At 48.1% G+C, this 20069-nt stretch overlaps 1 protein-coding gene across 1 annotated transcript in view; it reads right to left on the bottom strand.

The window, feature by feature from the left end:
* The window catches only part of LOC121465135 (protein sidekick-1-like), a 955042-nt gene that overhangs the window by 110537 nt on the left and 824436 nt on the right, over positions 1-20069 (bottom strand). The window contains exons 23-26 of the mRNA XM_041678320.1: positions 14090-14199; positions 10904-11054; positions 9756-9993; positions 925-1040 (exon numbers count right to left, since the gene is read on the bottom strand). Of these exons, the coding sequence (XP_041534254.1) occupies positions 925-1040; positions 9756-9993; positions 10904-11054; positions 14090-14199 (615 nt within the window). The remainder of the gene's footprint in view (positions 1-924; positions 1041-9755; positions 9994-10903; positions 11055-14089; positions 14200-20069) is intronic.

Genomic DNA, 20069 nt, shown 5'->3' with positions numbered 1-20069 from the left:
AGAGTCTGAGTAGCAGCTTAGAAGACGGCACTGGGAGAAGTTAGGGTAAGTCCAGCTCTAGCAGAGGACAGCCCTGCCTAGATCCATGACAAATCAGCACTCTGAAGAAGCAGAGACTGTTGGGGAAAGTCATTTTCAGCTGTGTGACTTTTGTTTACACTGCATTTGTTTGACTCTGTGAAGCTGTGATTCTTTACCTGTCTAAAACACCTGATGGTCCTAATAAAGAGCTGGACAGCCAATAGTGAGACAGGAGCAAGAACAGGCGGGGCTGCAGGCAGAGGGTAGAAACAGAAGGAGAAATCTGGGAGGAGAGAAGAGCAACAACAGAATGAGGGGAGGAGAACAATGGGGGCCAGTCACTCAGCTACACAGCAGGCCATGGAGAAAGAAGTAAAGAAAGGTATACAGAGATAGAGAAAGATAAAAGTCCAGAGCAAAAAAGGTAGGCGGGTTAATGTAAAATAAGAAAAGCTGGCAAGAAACAAGCCAAGCTAAGGCCAGGCATTCATAACTAAGAATAAGCCTCTGGGTATGATTTATTTGAGAGCTGAGTGGTGGGTCCTTCAAAAAGCCAAAAGAGTAAAACATCCCATGAGATCATTTCCCAGAAGCCCTTAATCTCTCCTAGTAACTCTGGGAAGTGACCACTGCGGTCATTTTCACTTGACAGTAGGTGACAGAAGATGCTGCATTCATTCATAGTCAAGGGTGCAGGGCGTCTTAGCCAGAGCAGGCAGAGCCAGGGCCTGGCTTGCTGGTCAGGGTCCCACTTGCATTTGCTTCCTGACTGATGCCTGGAAAGCACTTCTGGTTCATCTCTCCCAGATAAGACAGCTGATGACATCAGGAACTGGCGAGGTCAGACCCATGACACCTTCCCAGCAGTCCCAAAGGTAGAACAGAGTCACCATAAACGTGTACCTTGTAGCCCAGGATGAGCCCATTCTGGTCCTGCTCAGGGACTGAAGCCCATGTCAGTAGGATCTGGGTGGAGCTCACAGCCTCAGCAGACACATTTTCAGGAGCGGCTGAAGGGACTGCAAAAGAACATGTCACATGATTGGCACCAGCTTTCTCCAGCCCTCTATGAATGGAGGGGCATTTACACACACACACACACACACACACACACACACACACACACAGATAGACAGACACACATACACACACAAACACACAGAGACACACACATACCCCATCATGCTGTCCTTGAAACAGCAGTGGTTCTGAGCATTCTGTCAATCATATAAGCCTGCAGGTGTATAGCACACATGTAAATCTCTTTAATATGAGCAACAAATTCCGTAAATCCTGGGTATTTAGAACTCAATTCTACCTGAGCCCGGCCAGCAAGAAAATGCTCTCCGTCTGTTTCGGGTAATAACTTAAAGAGCTGCAGGCTTTTGCTTCGAATAGGAATTCCTCAATATCGGACGGATGCTAGCTCACTGAGACTGCCCAATATGAAGGCCCGTGAGGGTTGGACAGAGGAGGTGGATGGGGGGTGATGGACAGAGGACCAGACCCTGGGGATGATGTTTGCTGTGTATGGGTGGGGGACACGAGGGGAGCCCTGTCTCATAATGTGTCTCAGGTTCCTGAGCATAACCCCTTGTTATCAGAAGCAGGTGTTATTTGTGCCTTTCTGCAGATAAACAGAGAACCAGAGCGGATCTGCTTGTTTGTCCTGTTTTGAGTGCTGGGGATGGAACTGGGGGCCTCACGCATGCTCAGCAAGCGCTCTACTACTGGGCTGCAGTCCTGCATCTGGAAATCTAAGGCTGAAGAAGGTAATATTTTATTATAGTTATTATAGGGTGTGTGCGCACGCACGCACACGAGCACACATGTACATGCAGAGACCAGAAGTCAACCTTGGTTTTTTGTTCCTTATTCATAATCCACTTCATTTTTTGAAACAAGTCCTGTCAATGGCCTGGGGGCTCACATATTAATCTAGGCTAAGGGGCCACTGAGTCATAAGCCCAGACGATCGTTCTGTCTCCACCTCCCCAACTCTGGGATTGCACTGTGGACTACTACATATAGCTTTTATTTTTAAAGATTGATTTATTATGTATATAGTGTTCTGACTCCATGTACCCTTGCAGGCCAGAAGAGGGCACCAGATCTCATTACAAATGGTTGTGAGCTACCATGTGGTTGCTGGAAACTGAACTCAGGACCTCTGGAAGAGCAGCCAGTGCTCTTAACCTCTGAGTCATCTCTCCAGCTCCCAACATCTAGCTTTTAACAAGGGTTTGCTGCTCTAACTCAGGTCCTAACTCAGCTACTTTATTGACTGAGCCATCATCCTGGCTTTATTATCTGTTTTTGAGATGGAACTTGCTATATGTCAGTTTGGCCTGCAACTCAGAATCCAGGCTGGCCTCAAACAATCTTCCTATCTCTCTTCCCATTCCATTTCATTTAAAGGACTGTTTTGTTACAGGATTGTTCAAGAGGCAGTCGTTGTGGTTTTTGACCCTTGTGTATGGAATGCAGTTCTCCTACCTTCGGGCAATCTTGCCTCATTTGATTTTCTTTATTGGCACTGACTGTCTTGATGAGCGTTCAGGAATCCAACACGATGTGAATATGAGGAGCAATGAACTTCACAGACAAGTTTTTCCCTCTACAGTCCATCTACTCTGAGACCTATGGGCCACATGTGTCCTGCAATAGCTATGAATGTAGTCCAACACATTTGTAGATGGCAACATATCCTAATGTCGAGATGTTGGACACTATCATATAAATCACCACCGCTTCAGGAATTTGCTTCTGGACCGGTTTCCATGTCAAAGCCGCCCACACAGGAGAGGATGGAGCAGGGATAGTTCTATAGTGGTCAGATGATGCACTGCTTAAAAGGGTATCTGGACAGAGGAGAAGGCTCCCTTGGACGTGGGCCTCAAGGTCACACCCTGTCCTGGGGCTTCCCTGCTGAAGAAGGGGAGCATATTTCCAGGTCGTCACATTTTTGATTTATGACAGAGCTTGGGCACCTGTCTTTGCAGTGCTGTGTGGGGTGGGCCACTCTGCCCACGAGGCAAGAAACCTTTGGAGATACTACAGCCATGCAAAGACCTTTGGCATGAGCCATGGAGGCATCAGAGGCTGCCAAGGACCCAGAACAGAGCCTCCCGTAGAGTACAGGCGCATGGACTCCTGGACCCAGGCTCAGGATTCCTGAACTGTGAGGGAACACGCTTGTTACTCAAGCTGCCAATTGAGATGTTTCCTTAAATCATGTTTGTTTATGTGTTCACATGTGCACAAGTGTGTTTGTACTTATACATGTGTGTGTTTATGTAAGCCAGAGTTCAACTTTGGAGAGCACTTCTCAGGGTAGTGTCCACCTTGGTTTTTTTGAGATAAGGTCTGTCCCTTTTACCTGGGCCTTGCTGATTTAGTATGTGGACTGGCCAGTGAGGCCCAGGGAGCCTCATATCTTCATCTCCTTAGAGCTAGGCGCACACCACTGTGTCTGGCTTTTCTACCTGGGTTCTGGAGTTTGAACTTGGGTGCCATATTTCCACAGTCAACGTTTTACCAAATGAGCGGCCTCCCCAACCTCTAATGAAAACATTCAAACTACCATTACCCATAAAGGCCTTAGACAATTGTTGAGCTGGATTAGGTCAATGCTATAGCCAGCAGGGCCTATAGAAAGAGAAGGGGGACAGGGGAAAGGAGGGTCCCATTCAAGTCATAGGCTAACAGGGCAAGCTGCTGGGATGACACTGGGTATGGGGTGGCGTCTACTTTTGCCTCTTTCTCTACCTCAGGGAATCTTCCTGTAAGGGAAATCATGGCACAAGTTTCTGACTATTCACCCTGAGAAACACGAGCTTCCTGTCCAGCCCCACAGAGGTGGCATCTTGAAGCTTCCCTCCTAGATACATGAAGAACCCTCTCGTAACCACTCAGCCTCTGATCACGAGCCAGGACACCCTCAAATGTGTCTTTGATCATGCCCCTGAAAAAGAAAGTTGGATGTGTGCTCCCTCAACCCATGCTCTAAGGGAGCCCGATAAACTCATGGCCTCCACAAGCTGAACTTAGGTAGAATCATCACTTTGGTTTGTGGGTGATGCGTGGTTTGGGATGAGCAATGTTTGTTGCTGTTTCCTTAAAAGGCATTAATGTGACAATCACCGATGACTTGACTCGGTTCTCAGAAGTATGGGACTTGTCTATGCCAGAAACCTTGCAGCCACATCTTGCTGTGCTCCACCTGTAGGGGCTCCCTGGGGACCTCAAATGCTACTATGGCTTTGTCTGGAAAATGGCCTACATAGAAGCTTACTTTACTTTAGTTTTGAAAAAAGTGATGACAGTACCTTGACCCACTAAGGACAAAGGAGTTGCTATTGTTACAAGCACGGAAGCCTGCCATTTATCAGACTCCATTTCCTGACTTGATTTAAAATAAGATTGCAAATCCCCAACATGTATGCCTGCTACATTTGTTCTGTGTTCTGAAAACTGTCCTTGTCTGTAAAGAGAGAGAGGCCATTGTCATAGCAACCCAATTGGTCCACCTCTTAGACCCCTACCTGTTTTCCTGTAAAGCTAATCTTGGCAGCTCTAAGCACCCACTTCTCACAACAGACCCTCAAATCACTGTTGATTTTCTCAGATGTGGTAATGTTAGCATTCACTCACAGGAGGCCTGGCTGTATCTGCAAAGAGTCAGGGCAGCCCGGTTGGTGACTTAGCGCTGAGCTTTGAACCTTGCTGTTTCCTACCCGGAGAGAGCCTGCTGGGTAGGGCTGTTAGGAACAGGAAATGACATATTGCTAGACTGAAATTTCAGCTAATTCAAATTCTCCCGAGACAAAGTCTACCATGTTTCCATGTTTTTTTTTTAAGATGTGAAGAATTGTACCCATTATCTGTTCTGAGGTACAATTCACTTCTTTTCCAATTTATCTTAAGTTCTGATATATTCTTAGAAATTCCCCTTCCGTCAAAGCCCAAATCGTCCAGCATGCCTGTTTTCTCTTTCTCCATCTGTTTTTCTCTTCGGGGACATCTCCATGCTGCTCACCACTGCTCCTCGTGGTGCCTCTCTTGAGTTCTTAGTTCTCGTTTATCTTTATAATATGTCACAGGATGTCCCAGAACCCAAGACCACACTTCAAACTATTATTAAACTGCATTTAAAACTGTTCAAAAAGTGGTTCAAATTGTTTGGTTTTGTTGCTAACCAGACCCTTTGGGGCATTTCTGCGGATTATAAGATTATTCTTTATTAAGATTATTTTTAATGTGTGTGTATGTGTGCACACATGCAAACATATTTGTGGGTAGGACTTCACATGCCATAGCATGCGTGTGACGGTCAGAGGACAGACAGCCTGTAGCAATCAGTCCCTCTATTCTGCGCGTCCTAGGGATCGAACTCAGGTTGTCAGGCTTGGCAGCAAGTGCCTTTATCTGATGAGCCATCTTGCTGGCCCTGGTGACATTTTTAAGTTCCAGGGAGGATTGTTTTGATTGACTGAGACTGTTTAGACAGAGGTCAGTGGCTTTGAGTTCCTCTCCAGCTCACTCCAATGCACACTCCCCACGCCACAGGGCCAGCTCCTGAAATCAGCCCCTGTGACTCTGTGCCAAATGAGAATAATGAGCACCGCCCATCAGGATGGCTCTCTCTACCAGGAGGGTAAGTGATAGGAATTGGTGGAGCCATAGATGTTAGTGAGTCAAACCCACATAACAGGGACTGGGGCTATAGCTGAGTTCGTAGAGAGCTTAACCAAGCCTGGATGAAAGCCCAAGGTCTGACCTCCAGCACTGCAGAAACTGGGTGTGGTGTTAATCCACCTGTAATCCCAGCACCAGGAAGAGAGACAAGATCAGGAGTTCAAGGTCATCCTCAGCTATGCAGAGAGTTCAAAGCTAGCTTGGGCTACGTGAGAATCTGTCTCAAAAAAAGCAGGGTGGCGGGGGGGAGAAATGAATAAAATAAAGAGTCTAAAACTGCTACAACTGCCCAAGGGAGAAGGCTCCCACGGCAGGAGGCTGGCAGAGTCCCCCAGGGCCATCAACACTGTAGTGGCACCCACCCAGCAGTCTCCGGGTGTGGGCTAAAATTCACAAGGCACAGGATCTGCCTGTTTCTACTGATTTCATCACACACAGAGCTGTCATCAAGGTGGAAGCCCACACCCACCACTAGTCACTTCCCACTCCCACACCTCCTTTAGGCTAACGCAGTTGCTCTATCCCCTGCTCTATAAATTTGTTTGCACTGGGCATTTCAGGTCATGACACCATGTACATGTGGCCTTTTGCATCTGACCTCCTTCACTGAATTCTTTTTTCAAGGCACACTTTCATCAGTGCAAGCCTAGGAGTCCCATTCCTTTTATTCTCGACTTCCCCCTTTGTATGGACATACTTCAGCTTTTCCTTTATTCCTTCGTCAGCTGATGGACAAGTGGGTTCTTACTACTTTTTGCCGTGAACACTCATGGACACGTTCTAGTCAACATGTTCTTGGGTGCTGGGACAGCTAATATCAGTTGTCAACTTGACAGCATCTCGAATCACCCATGAGACACCGGGGCACACTTGTGAAGGACTGTCTTGATTAGATTAGCCTGTGTCCATGCCTGTGAGGATTGGCTAGATTGGCTATTTTGCATTAAGGAATTTGCAGAATGCCAACTGCTGCCCAATGTGTAAAGCTCTGATTCCTCTCCACCCTCCCAAACATTCGCTACGCTGTGTTTTTTATTTCGACTTTCTTAGGGGTAAGAAGTGACATCTCCTTATGACTTGGATTTGCATTTCCCTCCTGTTAATGATGCTGCGCCCCTTCCCATGTGCCTAGTAGCCATTTGTCTCCATCTCTGGAGGACTGTCTGTGCAGGCGTTTGCTCCATTCTTAAAGGATCATTTGCCTTTTCATTGTTAAGTAAGAGGTCTTCGATATTTATATCAGAACCTCTTGTCAGACATAGCACTTGGGAGTATTTTCTTTCTGCTGAGGTTGTTTTGCATTTCCATATGATATTTCCTATATTCCTATTTAAAGTCCTGGTGCTTTAATGTTGATGACGCCTGATTGGTCTACTTTTTTGTTGTTGTTGTGCTTTGGGGTTCTGCAATTGGACTTGTACATTAATTTCTCTTCTAGAAGCATCCAGACCACGCCTGGCACGGGCACAGGCCATAGGGTTGTATGAGTCTTATACAGCCTGGGCACAGCTGGATCTCTGTGGCAGGCATGTTTGGGCCCATGTAGAACAGCGTTGTCTCCACAGGACTTTGATTCCCCACCCCCAGCATCCATGGATTCCAGGCTGACCCTCATGTCCCTGTTTAGGCGTCAATGGCCAGGTCCTCAAGAGATTAGTGAAGAACTGAGGAGATGATTTCAGTCAATAAAGTGCTTGTCTTCCACCAAGGACCTGAGTTTGAGTCTCAGTACTCATGGTTTTGTTTTTAAAACAGTGGACTGGGGGGCTGGAGAGATGGCTCAGAGGTTAAGGGCACTGACTGCTCTTCCTGAGGTCCTGAGTTCAATTCCCAGCAACCACATGGTGGCTCACAACCATCTGTAATGAGATCTGGTGCCCTTTCTGGCGAGTAGGCATATATGAAGACAGAACACTGTATACATAATAAATAAAAATATTTTTAAAAAAAACAAACAAAAAAACCCCAGTGGACTGGAAAGATGGCTCAGGGGTAAGAGCACTGGCTGCTCTTCCAGAGGGCTCAGGTTCAATTCTTAGCACCAACTAGCAGTTTCCAACTGCCTATAGCTACAGTCTCAGGGGATCTGATGCCCTTTTCTGGACTCGGCAGGTATCAGGCACACAAGATACGCAAGCAGACAAAACACCTATACACATAAGGGGGAAAGGGGGAAAATGCCAGGTGTGGTGACTTTTAATCCCATTTCTTGGGATGCTGTGACAGAAAGATCCTCAGTGTCCAGTGGCTAGCCAGTCCAGCGTAACCGGTGAGCTCTGTGTCAATGAGAGACCTTGTCTCTGAGGAGGCTGACCTCTGGCCTCCACCACGTGCATGCACATGTGTACCTGCACGTATGCACACAGACATGCACATGTGTGCCTGCACCTATGCACACAGACATGCACATGTACCTGCACCTATGCACACAGACATGCACATGTACCTGCACCTATGCACACAGACATGCACATGTGTATCTGCACCTATGCACACAGACATGCACATGTGTACCTGCACCTATGCACACAGACATGCACATGTGTACCTGCACCTATGCACACAGACATGCACACGTATGAACAAATTACCAGGGAGGAGCCACAGCAGCTACTCTAGCACAGTTCTTGCTGCTATGGGCGATTTCCCTGTTTTTCTTTTGTGTCCGTGGATAAATTTAAAACTTCAAAAACTACTATTTATCTATAGCTTTCTCGTTTTCTATTGAAAGTTTTGTTTCTTCAAATAAATATTTTATTAGTCTGCCTATTTCTGGGTTTAAAACTGTCTCCAGGACCCTTCCTTATCACACACACTCAGCTGAGGAAGACGGAAGAGTTTGAAAGTGTCCACGTGGTTACAGCCACATGTGCCTGCATCTTTTCTTGCTGATCTAGTAAAAGCTACAATTGGAGGAGAGCCCTGACTGGTCTCGTCAAGCCCCTCTTTAAATCCTGGTCACCACGCGGTGGCTCTTCAGGGACACTCACTGGGGACTGCTGTGTTCCCATACACACACTGTGCAATCAGTGTTCCTTAGGACTGGGATGTGGCTCTGCCCGAAGAGTGCTTGCTCTGGGTCTCATCTCTGTGTATAAACTGTGCATGGCGGGTGCGTACCTGTAATTCTAATTGTGACTGATCCTATGGTGTACCAGAGCCTGGATCCTTGAATGAATAGCCACCAACAAACAGGAGCCCCATCTCAGGTACAAAAGAATGAGACATCAACCGCCACTGCGCTGAGCCTTTTAGGGGTTCACTTCTCACCTCAGCCAGCCCCTTGCACATCCTGTCTATATTCATTCATAAAGAGCAGGGCCGGATGCCTAGTGTATTAAAGATGTTGTATAGGGAAATTTCCACTTCTTGCTTTTAGTTATTGGTAATGAACATTATCATTAACTTGAAAAAAATCATAAAATAAGTCTAACACCTGTCCTGTTAAAATTCAAAGACATGGCCGTGAGTAGGCGATGGCTAATATAGACTGCCAACTCGACAGTTCTAGGAGTTAAGAGCCTGGTTGTATTCCTGGGCACACCTAGGAAGGACTGTCTCTAGTGGTTGGTCTCCAGCCATGACTATGAGGGACTGGGTTGACTTGATTGGGTTAAGATGGGAAGGACCACTCAGGAGGCAGCATCATTCCCTGGTTGGGGGCTTGGACAGTATGTAAAGCAGAAAGTGTGCTGAACACCAGCATTCATGACTGCTCTCTGCTTCCTGACTGTGGCTACAATGTGACCAGTCACTTCATGTTCCTGTCGCCATACAGCAAACTGTGAAACAAATGTAACACCTTATTCCTTTAAGTTGCATTTGTCAGCATGTTTTATCACAGCAGGAGGGAAAAAACAAAAATACTAAGACAGAGGGACAAACCCTGTCTAGGCCCGGGTTAGGGATGTGCCAACTCAGACACAGGTGAGACATAGAGACTGTTACCCAGGGATGTGCAAATGCAGGCCACCAAACTCATCTCTCCCGAGACAAGAGACGACCTTGTCTCTGTAGCTGCATTACCTCCCTCTCACCTGACTCCCGTGTGCGACCCCGCACCAGCTCACTCCAGGGGCCAGCCCCAATGGCGTTGAAAGCCTGCATCCGCAGTTCGTACTCTGTCCACTCCTCCAGCTCCTCGATGGTCAGCTCCCTCTCCAGCCGGTCGTTGACAACTTGGGCCAGCACTGAGGATGGTTGGTCTGAACGCCAGTACTTCACCCTGTAGCCCACAGACTCGGGGTTCCCATTGTACTGGGAATCGGGCAGGGGCTGGCAATGAATGACAGGCTGGCATGAGTGGACACCTCTTAACTGTCACCTTTGAATGTCTTCAAGAATAAACCCATCCTATGGAGCCAACTCCACGGAAAGCATTTTCTTAGGTGAATTTCCCTAGAACTCTCTAGAGTGTGTGCATGCACAGACATGTGGGTTGTATGCATGTGTACATGCCCATATCACGTGCTTGTAGCAGCCAGAGGTTGAGCTCACATGTCTTCCTCTACTGTTATTCACTGTATTTTATTTTTTGACTCAGTAGGGCTAGCTGACCAGCAAGTTCTAGGGAATTCTCCTGTCTCCACTCCTAAGTGCGAGGATAACAGGTGGGCGCCCTAATGTCTGGCTGTTTATGTAGGTACTGGGGGTCTGAATTCAGGTCCTCACGCTTGTGTAACAGGCACCTGACCTACTGAGACACATTCCCCTGGCCTCATCCCTGCAGCTTTCTGGTTACCTTCCTTGAAACTTTTCTTCTGTTAATTCAACAAAATTCTTTTAGTGACTTTCACCAGAAGTAATTTCCCTTGGCATAGTTTGGTTTAATTTTGAGGAAAAAAATGTTCTGATTAAACATTGGACTGGCTCTCTTATGAATATCGAGTATTGGTTCTGTTGACCAAGCTTAAGGACTTAGAGATCCTACACTTAGTATTCTCCATGCTCTTTCCTGAAAGAGCACCCCAAGTTCCGAGAAGAGAACAAGCAATGCCACCAATTAATAAGAAATCGGGGCCACTCTGTGATCGTACACTAGTTGTGCAATGGAATACTTTGCAGTTTAACAATCGGATTGACTTTGATGAAGTAAACAGCCCGAATGTGGTACTGCTAAACCAATTTTCCCAGACAAGTCAGGAAGGCGCAGCCAGTGGCTCCCACCCCACAGCCTCCAACTCACCACCCAGCGCAGACGCAGGCTGGTCTCACTGGCTGTTCGGACGGAGATGCTAGTTGGAGCCACGTCGGGTGGGGCCTGCAGGGTCTGGATGACCCGGGACGACTGGCTGAAGGGGCTGGGACCCACGATGTTCACTTGCCTCATTCGAAACCTGCGGGTAGAACCGTGAACCAGAGTTATTCCCAAGCAAAAGGCCACAGAACGGAATATGACCTTCCTGGGTGCTCCTCACATCCATGTCTTTCCGTATCACAGAGGCCAGCACTCACAGACACCTACCTGTGTTGGTGAAGAATGCAGATGCCATCTGTGGCTTCTGTGATGGGTGGTGGCGTATACTGTCAATTTGACAGGATCTAGAATCATCTGAAAGGCAGGCCTCTGGGCATGCCCGCAGGGTTATCATGATTATATTACCCAAGGTGGGAAAACCTGCCCCCTGTGAGTGGCACTGATCCCTGATTGGGACTGGGACTGTGGAAGTGGACAAAGAGATCTACTTCCTGCTGCTGGGTGCCACATGAGCCGCTGCCTCACTCTCCTGCTGGATTAGCTCCCCACTACCTTGGCCTGCACCCTTGAATCAGAATCGGAACAAATCCTTCCTTTCTTAAGCTGCTTTTCTTGGGGTATTTTATGACAGCAATAGCCAAAACAAGAAGCCCGTTTCCTTAATAGCCTCCAGAGAATGGTCTCATGTGACTCAGTACGATTTAGTTCCCAAGTGAAGCAGATTTGATGGAGCTGAAGTGTAGAAATTTAAATGGCCAGTTGCCATTGGCTAAGTCAAATTCAGGGTAACCTTAGGGGATTAAGGTCATTTGACAGAGCCCAATGTCACAATGTTGCCACCAAACACAGTTTTGAAAGTCCAGTGTTTAGGATGGCCAAGAGCATTGCCATAGCCCATGTGTATCCTGACACGTAGGATAGTGGAAAGTGGACGTATGGCCTTCAGTCAATCAGAATTATCTCTACTTCCTTATAATGTAAGGGTCATGAGTATGCTAAGCAAAGTGCTCTACCACTGAGCCACACCCCAGCCCCTCACTGGGGGATTCTAGGCAGGGGCTCTACCACTGAGTCACACCCTAGCCCCTCACTGGGGGATTCTAGGCAGGAGCTCTACCACTGAGCCACACCCCAGCCCCTCACTGGGGGATTCTAGGCAGGCATTCTATCACTGAGCCACACCCCAGCCCCTCACTGGGGGATTCTAGGCAGGGGCTCTGTTAGGAATATTTTCCTAATGCGAGCTCTTCACCAATGCAAAATCCCAATCAAGCCAAATCAAAACAAGCCAAATTAAGAAATATCCAGGTTTCATGGGAGTTTCTGCGCTCTTGGGTGGCCCCAAGGGGGAACCAGGAAGTCGCACGAATGCGACCACTGGGAGGAAGAAAAAGACCACGTGTTCCTCTTTTGAGAGTTCACTTAAATACTCTTGGGAGTGGTCCTGACCCCCTCCCACTCCAGGGAGGGGGTCAGGACCTGGCCTGCTGGGATTTGGAGTCAAGAGTGCTAACTCTCAGGGTCAGGGGGCTAGAATAGATGTAAGGGGCTGGGGCCTAAGCTCCCAACTTAACAGGCTTTATCACTGAGCCACACCCCAGCCCCTCACTGGGGGATTCTAGGCAGGGGCTCTACCACTGAGTCACACCCCAGCCCCTTACTGGGGGATTCTAGGCAGGTGCTCTACTGTTGAGCTACACCCCAGCTCTATTTTAACTTTTGAGATAGAGACTTGATATATTGCCTGGCCTGACCTAAACCCATTCTGTAGGTCATGAATGTCTTGAAATTGCAATACTCCTGCCTCAGCCTCCTCAGTAGCTGCTATGACAGGCCTGTACCACCAAACTTGATTGTGTCTTCTTTCTCTATAATTATCCCAGCTGAATCCACATATAACAAAAACCGTAAGTAAGGACACATAATGCTTCTTTCAGAGGTCGCCTAAATTAATGTAAATTTAAGACAGGGGTATTGCTTTCCTCTCACAGTTTCCGATCTTTCGATAACTACACAGCCGTGTGGAATTCCACACATCAAGTCTTGAATCCTCGTGGCTCATCGAAGCTACATGTTTTTCTCTTATGGATTGAGTATATGCATCTTGACTCATCTGCTATAATCTTAGGATGAGTGTTCAAATGAATAGACTCAAAAACATCTCTCATTAGGCTCTTAAAAAAATTCTAACTTCGGTATTGTACCAAATAAATGCTCTTCATGAAGACGTAATTTCACCTCTCATTCTTTGAATTACTCATTCTTACTCCCTCATTCCCCCTATTACAAGGAATGTATCCATCCCGGCAGAACAATGACATTATCAAAGTCAACATCTGGTGATAACTGGAAATTTCATCTCTCGCGCTGATGTTCCGGGAACCGATAGCATCGCTAACAGCTCATGAACACCCTACCCTTTGTGAAGGCTGGGGATTTACTGCCAGAGTAAGTGGCAGGATCTGGAAGCAAAAGGTTAAATGCCATGTTAAGCGCTTGATTAGTGAGAAGAGCAACTCCAGGGTCATGGAAGGGAGAAGCAGAATGGGGCACCTGGGACATCGGCTTTGTTAGGAGTCCGCAGCCTGCGGTTCCTGGTTATCTCCTGACTACAATAGCGGAGCCCTTTCTGCAGTGCGCTTGACTGAAAGACCCCGGCAGCCTAACATCCGGCCATACACTTGGAACAATACTCAAACTGTGTATCTTGCTTAAGGCTTTTATGTATATACTGTTATTGCTACTTATAGAATTCCTCATGCATGTGTTGTGTATGTGGTGTGTGTCTGTGTGTCTTTATGTTCTGATGTACCAACATGGGTGCACATGTAGAATCCAGAGGTTGGTATAGGATGTCTTTGTCCATTATTTTCCACCTTTTTTTTCTGAGACAGGGTCTCTCACTGAACCTGGATCCAACCACTTCAGCTAGATGGGCTGGCTAGCTGGCTAGAAAGCCCCAGCGCAGGGATTATAGGCATGGACCATAGTCCCAAGGCAGGTTTCATGGGCTCCTGGGAACGCAAGCAAACTCAGGTCCTCACACTTGTAAAGCAAGCACTCACCAGCTGAGCCATCTCCCCAGCCCTCTGCCTAGAGAATTCTATCTTCCATGACATCTGGTTTCTCATACCACTGACATGCCCAGCAGCAACCCCTTCCCGTGGTTCTCACCTGTAGTGTGTGTAGGGTGTGAGGTTTGGAATCTCCAGCATCTGGGCATCAGGCTCATTCTCTTCCTCATAGAGGGTGATCCACTCTTCCTCATCCCCAATGGCGCCAACCTGTGGAGAAGGGATCCTGAGATGTACTGGGCTCACCACGGTGACCAGGGCTGCATGGTATTCTGTACGCAGCTCCCTGGGTATGATGGACTGAGCACAGTCACCAAGCATCACACGCCTGGGAGCTACTGGTTCCTGCACACACACCCCTCCTGTCATGGAGTTTTGGGCTTCTGTTATTCTCAGTGACATTACATCCGGGAAGGTTCTAGTTCAAAACTCAGTCAAGAACTTGGCCTCAAGAGGGCCCTCTGTGGCTCTGATTCTGAGTGTTGGGCAGGGCCATCCCATTGCCTTGTCCTCTTCTCACCTGACAAGTAAGAGAAGCTCAGAGAGCGAGACTCAGCCAGACTCCAGAGTGTGCAGTGATAAAGTCCCCCTTGCCAGGGTCCAGATCTGGCCCCAGGGCACCACCTAACTTTTTACACTCCCCAAGCATGCATGCACTACAGAGACTCCACTGGCCCCAGAATATGGAAGCCCTTATAGAGAAGACAGAATTCCTGATTGACAGCAGAGCATGCAGGCCCTGTCATGTCTGACAAAGTACCCTGGGAGCTGGCAAGATGGCTCAGCCAGTAAATGCCTGCTGCACAAGCATGGGACTCGAGATTTGATCCCTAGAAGTAGGCATGAGGGCTGCCGAGATGGCCCAGAGTTTAAGAGCCTGTACTGCTCTCTCAGGGGACCTGAGGCAACTCCTAGCACCCACATCAGCTCATGACCACCTGCAGCTCCAGTCTCAGGGATCTGATGCCCTCTTCTGGCCTCTAATGGAACTGCACTCACCTATCCACATAGACACACATACATACACACATAATATTTTTAAGACAGGCATGGTGGCACACACTTGTAATTATGGAGCTTGGGAGATGGAGACAGACAGATTCTTGGAGCTCCCCAACCAGTCAGCCAAGCTGAACCAATGAGCTTCATGGCTGCCCCCCAAAATAAAACAAACCAAAACAGGAAAACAACCCTCCCCCAAACAAAATGGACAGTACCCTGAAAAATTATACCCGAGGTCTACTCTGGTTTCTACACACACACACACACACACACACACACACACACACACACGTATGTAAACACATGCACACATACACAAACACAGGGACATGTACACTCAGATGTTTTCTCACACAGTGAACACAAGTGCATGCACACTCACATATACACAAACGAACACACACAAACACTGGTACACACTCAGATGTATACACATATAGGTGAACACATGTACATACACACTTATGTGTACACACCTCCTACCCCCCCACAGAAGCACCTCAGAGCAGAGCTGGTCTGAGGAACACTACTCTTTATAGATATTTGTCCCTTCCAAGTTGGTCTGTGAGGCCCCACTTGGCTGTACCGGCATCCTCCTCTCCTGGGAACCACACATCCATGGCTTACTCCATTAGCAATTGTACAGTCTTACTGCCTGTGACCTCTAACCTGACCCTAGTTGCCTGCCCTGCCTAGGAAAGCCCGACCACAGCTTCTCTACCCTGTTGATGTCACCCTGGCTGTCCCAGACAGAATCCAGAGGGGGCACTGCTATCTGCTCCTGCTGTGGCGCCTGTAAGAACTCCATTGACTTCTGAAGTTCCTGTGTGACCCTGGGGATCATACTCTACAAACAGAGGGTGCTCCCAGAGCCAGTTCAGCCAGGATCAGTCCTACTCTGGTATTTAATACTGCGTAAGTGACTTAAATAACAGGGCAGGTCTTGTGCTCAGTAAGTTCACAGAGGAAACCAAGTTGGCAGGGGGCCAAGCCTTGGAGGCTGTGAGGGGCTGAGAATTCATGGCGACCTTGGTGAGCTGCAGAAATGACACAAGGGACAGAGGACAAGGAGGGTCCGACAAGCAAGAGTGAGCAGCCTACTTCCTGGAGACAAGTGGAAGCAGCCTGAGATGTGGGTAGTCCAAACTAAAGTAGGAAAACCGCTGCAGAAAGAGCTGGAGTCATAGGAGACCCACCCTTCCATTCTAGTCTCCCCAGCGAAGCTGGATGGGGCCTAGGTATGTGCTGTACACTAATGCAAACACCTGGATATGCCTGCACGTGTGTACACCCTGCACAAACCTGTATGCACCTGCACATACAGGAAAGTACCCCCACGCACCTGTATTCATCTGAATTGGGCAATATGCTTTTTTGCACACATGTGTACCTGTACATACTTGTGTGTGCTTATATATGTATGTATGTATCTATACACATGTACACAGTAGCATCTATATACCTGTATTAACCTGTACACATGCAAATACCTTCACACAGCTTTATGCACCTGCACACACCTGAATTCACCTGAACATGACTGTATACACGTGTGCAGCCATGTATGTACTCACATATACCTGTGTGTATTTTTATATGTATGTATGCATGTATATATTCACACATGTAAACAGTGGCACACACACACACACATATATCTGTATGCACCTGAACACATAGGTAAGTACCTGTACACACCTGCACTCACCTGAACATTACTGTATGCATGTGTGCACACATGTATGTACCCACACACAACTGTGTGTATATATACACACACGTGGCATACACTTATGTATACCTGTATGCATCTGCACACATGTGCACACCTGCATACAATTGTGTGTATCTGCACAGTACACACCAGTTCACAGTGCTCTGTGCACCACAGCCAAAAGGTAAAATTGAGGCACATATCCCCAGATGAAAAAGAAGCATTATTTTGCCATGAAGAGGCATGGGGCACTAGCTTTTGTGTGGCAGACTTCAGAAACATTGTGCTGGGTAGAAGCCTGTCCCCAAGCCCTCATAACATAAGGGTCTCCTTTAGGAAATGACCGAGGTGGGGTGGTGGTGGAAGGGATGCAGGGGTGGAGCAGGGGGCAAGCAGGGGTGGGGTGCTAGGAAGCGGGAGGGAAGCTCCTGGAGATAAGTTTCATGTGCTGAGACTCAGTGGGAGAAGGAGAAAAACATTCTGAATCTTCTGCCTTGGGAATGGGCCTCTTTAAAACAGCAAACTTTGTGTTCTGTGTATCTCATCTCGATTTGTAAAAGAAGTATTGAAATTTAAGGTGGGATGCTGTCCAAAAACACCTGGTAGAGAAAGAGCTAGAGGTCAGCGTGGCTAATGAGCAGCTGGGATTCTGCGAAGGAGCAAGGCAGCTGAACTAGGCCAATGGAGGGGAAGATGTGGCCACCTGCGAGGCCGGGACAGGAAAGCACCTGCGAGGCCGGGACAGGAAAGCGCTCCCAGCCACCATGAATCTCAGTAGCTCTGGAAGCCTAGCCCCTATTCCTGCCACCTGCGCTCTGCAGAGAGGGTCACTGCTGTGCCTTACCACCCGGATCCTCTGTGGCCGAGTGAGGGGCAGCAGATGTATAAAGGTTAATTGATCCTCCAAGTCCCAGCAACGTGACTGAATGCTCTTTCTCTGCCCGGCTCTGTCCTCCAGCCCCATCTTTGCAAACCCTCCTTGGATAGAGGCTGGTCGCAGGCACGCTCTGGGTCCTCCTCTGCCTTGGTCATAGGCACACTCTGATCCTCCTCTGCCTTGCTGCCAAGTCTGTCCTCCTTTTTGGCTCAGGCACATCCACCTAGGGCTAGGTGCTTCCCTGACTCTGTGGGGAGCACCAGCACTGGCCTCACATAATAAGATGGCTTCTGAACATAAATGCTGCTCCAGGGGCTGCATGGATCAGGGTAGTGGCTCTGGACTCAGGGCCATCCATCACGTGACCAAGAGGATTGGAAGAGAAGTTCAACCTTTGAGTGGCTACTCAGAAGAGAGGATGAGGTATGGCTGGCTGGTGGACAGGCAGGAAGACTGACTGAGAGACAGGACGCTCAACTCAGCTGTTTTCATTGAGCGTAAGGAGCCTGCTCCTCCATCGACAAAGATCAAGCTTCATGCTACAGGGGCTGAAGCCAGCAGGACAGGACCACGGGTCCCTACTTCTCCCCTTAAGTCAGATAGTGTTGTGGAAGACCGATCTTCCCTTTTTTTTTTTAATTTATTTATTTATTAAGGATTTCTGCCTCGTCCCCACAACCGCTTCCCATTTCCCTCCCCCTCCCCCGATCAAGTCCCCCTCCCTCATCTGCTCGAAGAGCAATCAGGGTTCCCTGACCTGTGGGAACTCCAAGGACCGCCCACCTCCATCCAGGTCTAGTAAGGTGAGCATTCAAACTGCCTAGGCTCCCACAAAGCCAGTACGTGCAGTAGGATCAAAAACCCACTGCAATTGTTCTTGAATTCTCAGTATTCCTCATTGTCCGCTATGTTCAGCTAGTCCGGATTTATCCCATGCTTTTTCAGACCTAGGCCAGCTGGCCTTGGTGAGATCCCAATAGAACATCCCCATTGTCTTAGTGTGTGGGTGCACCCCTCGTGGTCCTGAGTTCCTTGCTCGTGCTCCGTCTCCTTCTGCTCCTGATTTGGACCTTGAGATTTCTGTCCGGTGCTCCCGTGTGGGTCTCTGTCTCTGTCTCCTTTCATCGCCTGATGAAGGTTAATATTCCTGAGGATGCCTATGTGTTTGTCTTTGGATTCACCTTATTTAGCTTCTCTAGGAACATGAATTATAAGCTCAATGTCCTTTATTTATGGCTAGAAACCAAATATGAGTGAGTACATCCCATGTTCCTCTTTTTGGGTCTGGCTTACCTCACTCAGGATAGTGTTTTCTATTTCCATCCATTTGTATGCAAAATTCAAGAAGTCCTTGTTTTTTACTGCTGAGTAATACTCTAATATGTATATATTCCATACTTTCTTCATCCATTCTTCCGTTGAAGGGCATCTAGGTTCCCTTTTACAGCCCCTGCCCCATGCTACCACTGTCTTATAGCTGGTGTCTACAATGGCAGCTATGGAGGTATGTCTGGTTCATTTCTGGTCTTCCATTCTGCTGACTTCAATATAAGATATCAAGGCACCAAGCAAGCCAGTTGAGATAACGGAATATGACTGAGGTGTGACCCACACATCCCTGATCTTTTCCTCCTGCCAGGTCCCCTTTCTGCAGGTTTCTGACTTGGAGATGGGACAGGTGACTGACAGGCCCAGGTGGGTCCCCTCTCTCTGTCTGGCTCTGCCCCCATAGTCACCAAATCACTGTGTGAAGGCAGCACACGGCCTTAAGCACATGTGTCCATGCAAAGCTCTCTACTCTGATTCAGATGTCTGCTCCTTCTCCTGTTTTCTCGAGGAAACTGCCAGCCCCTTCCAGCAGCTTCCATGCACTGCCTCTACTTTCCTGCTCCCTCTCTGGAAGCCTCCACAAGCACCCTCCCAGGCTTTGTTGCTTCTGGAAGCCTCTATAGATGGCTGTCTCTGCCCCCGTCTCCCTCTTCTGAAGATAGCATCCATGGACAGCTCTCCTACTCTGACCAAGCAGAGGGCGTGTGATGTCCCCATCCTGAGCATTCATCCACCTCCCAGCTACCTGACAGGGCCAGCTCATGGTTCTCAAAGGTCGATCATACAGATATAGTATGAGTCGAAACTCATTTGCTCACCAAAGAGGGGAGGGACCCGGCAGGGTGATAAAATAGGTTTAGAGGAGAATATGGCTCAAAATCTATAGCATCAGTAGAAGAAAGAATGTCCAGGCTGGAGAAATGGCTCAGTTATGAGGACCTCGGTTTGATCCTTGGGGATCCAGGTAAAAGAGTCAGAGATGAGGAATGGCGTGTGCCTGTAATCCCAGAGCTAGGGAGGGGGAGACACAAGGATCCTTGCTGTCCAGTCAGCTTAGTCTAATTGGTGAGTGCCATATTCAGGAGAGACTCTGTCTCAAAAGATAAGGTGGAGACTTGACCTCTGGCCTGTTCATAAAAACACCCCCAAATATGAACA

Source organism: Microtus oregoni, unplaced genomic scaffold (assembly GCF_018167655.1).
Source record: "Microtus oregoni isolate MIOR12 unplaced genomic scaffold, Mior012 000029F_ref0000214, whole genome shotgun sequence".
NCBI lineage: Eukaryota > Metazoa > Chordata > Mammalia > Rodentia > Cricetidae > Microtus > Microtus oregoni.
The sequence above is the reverse complement of the archived record's forward strand: the minus strand, read 5'-3'. Positions and strand labels throughout refer to the sequence as shown.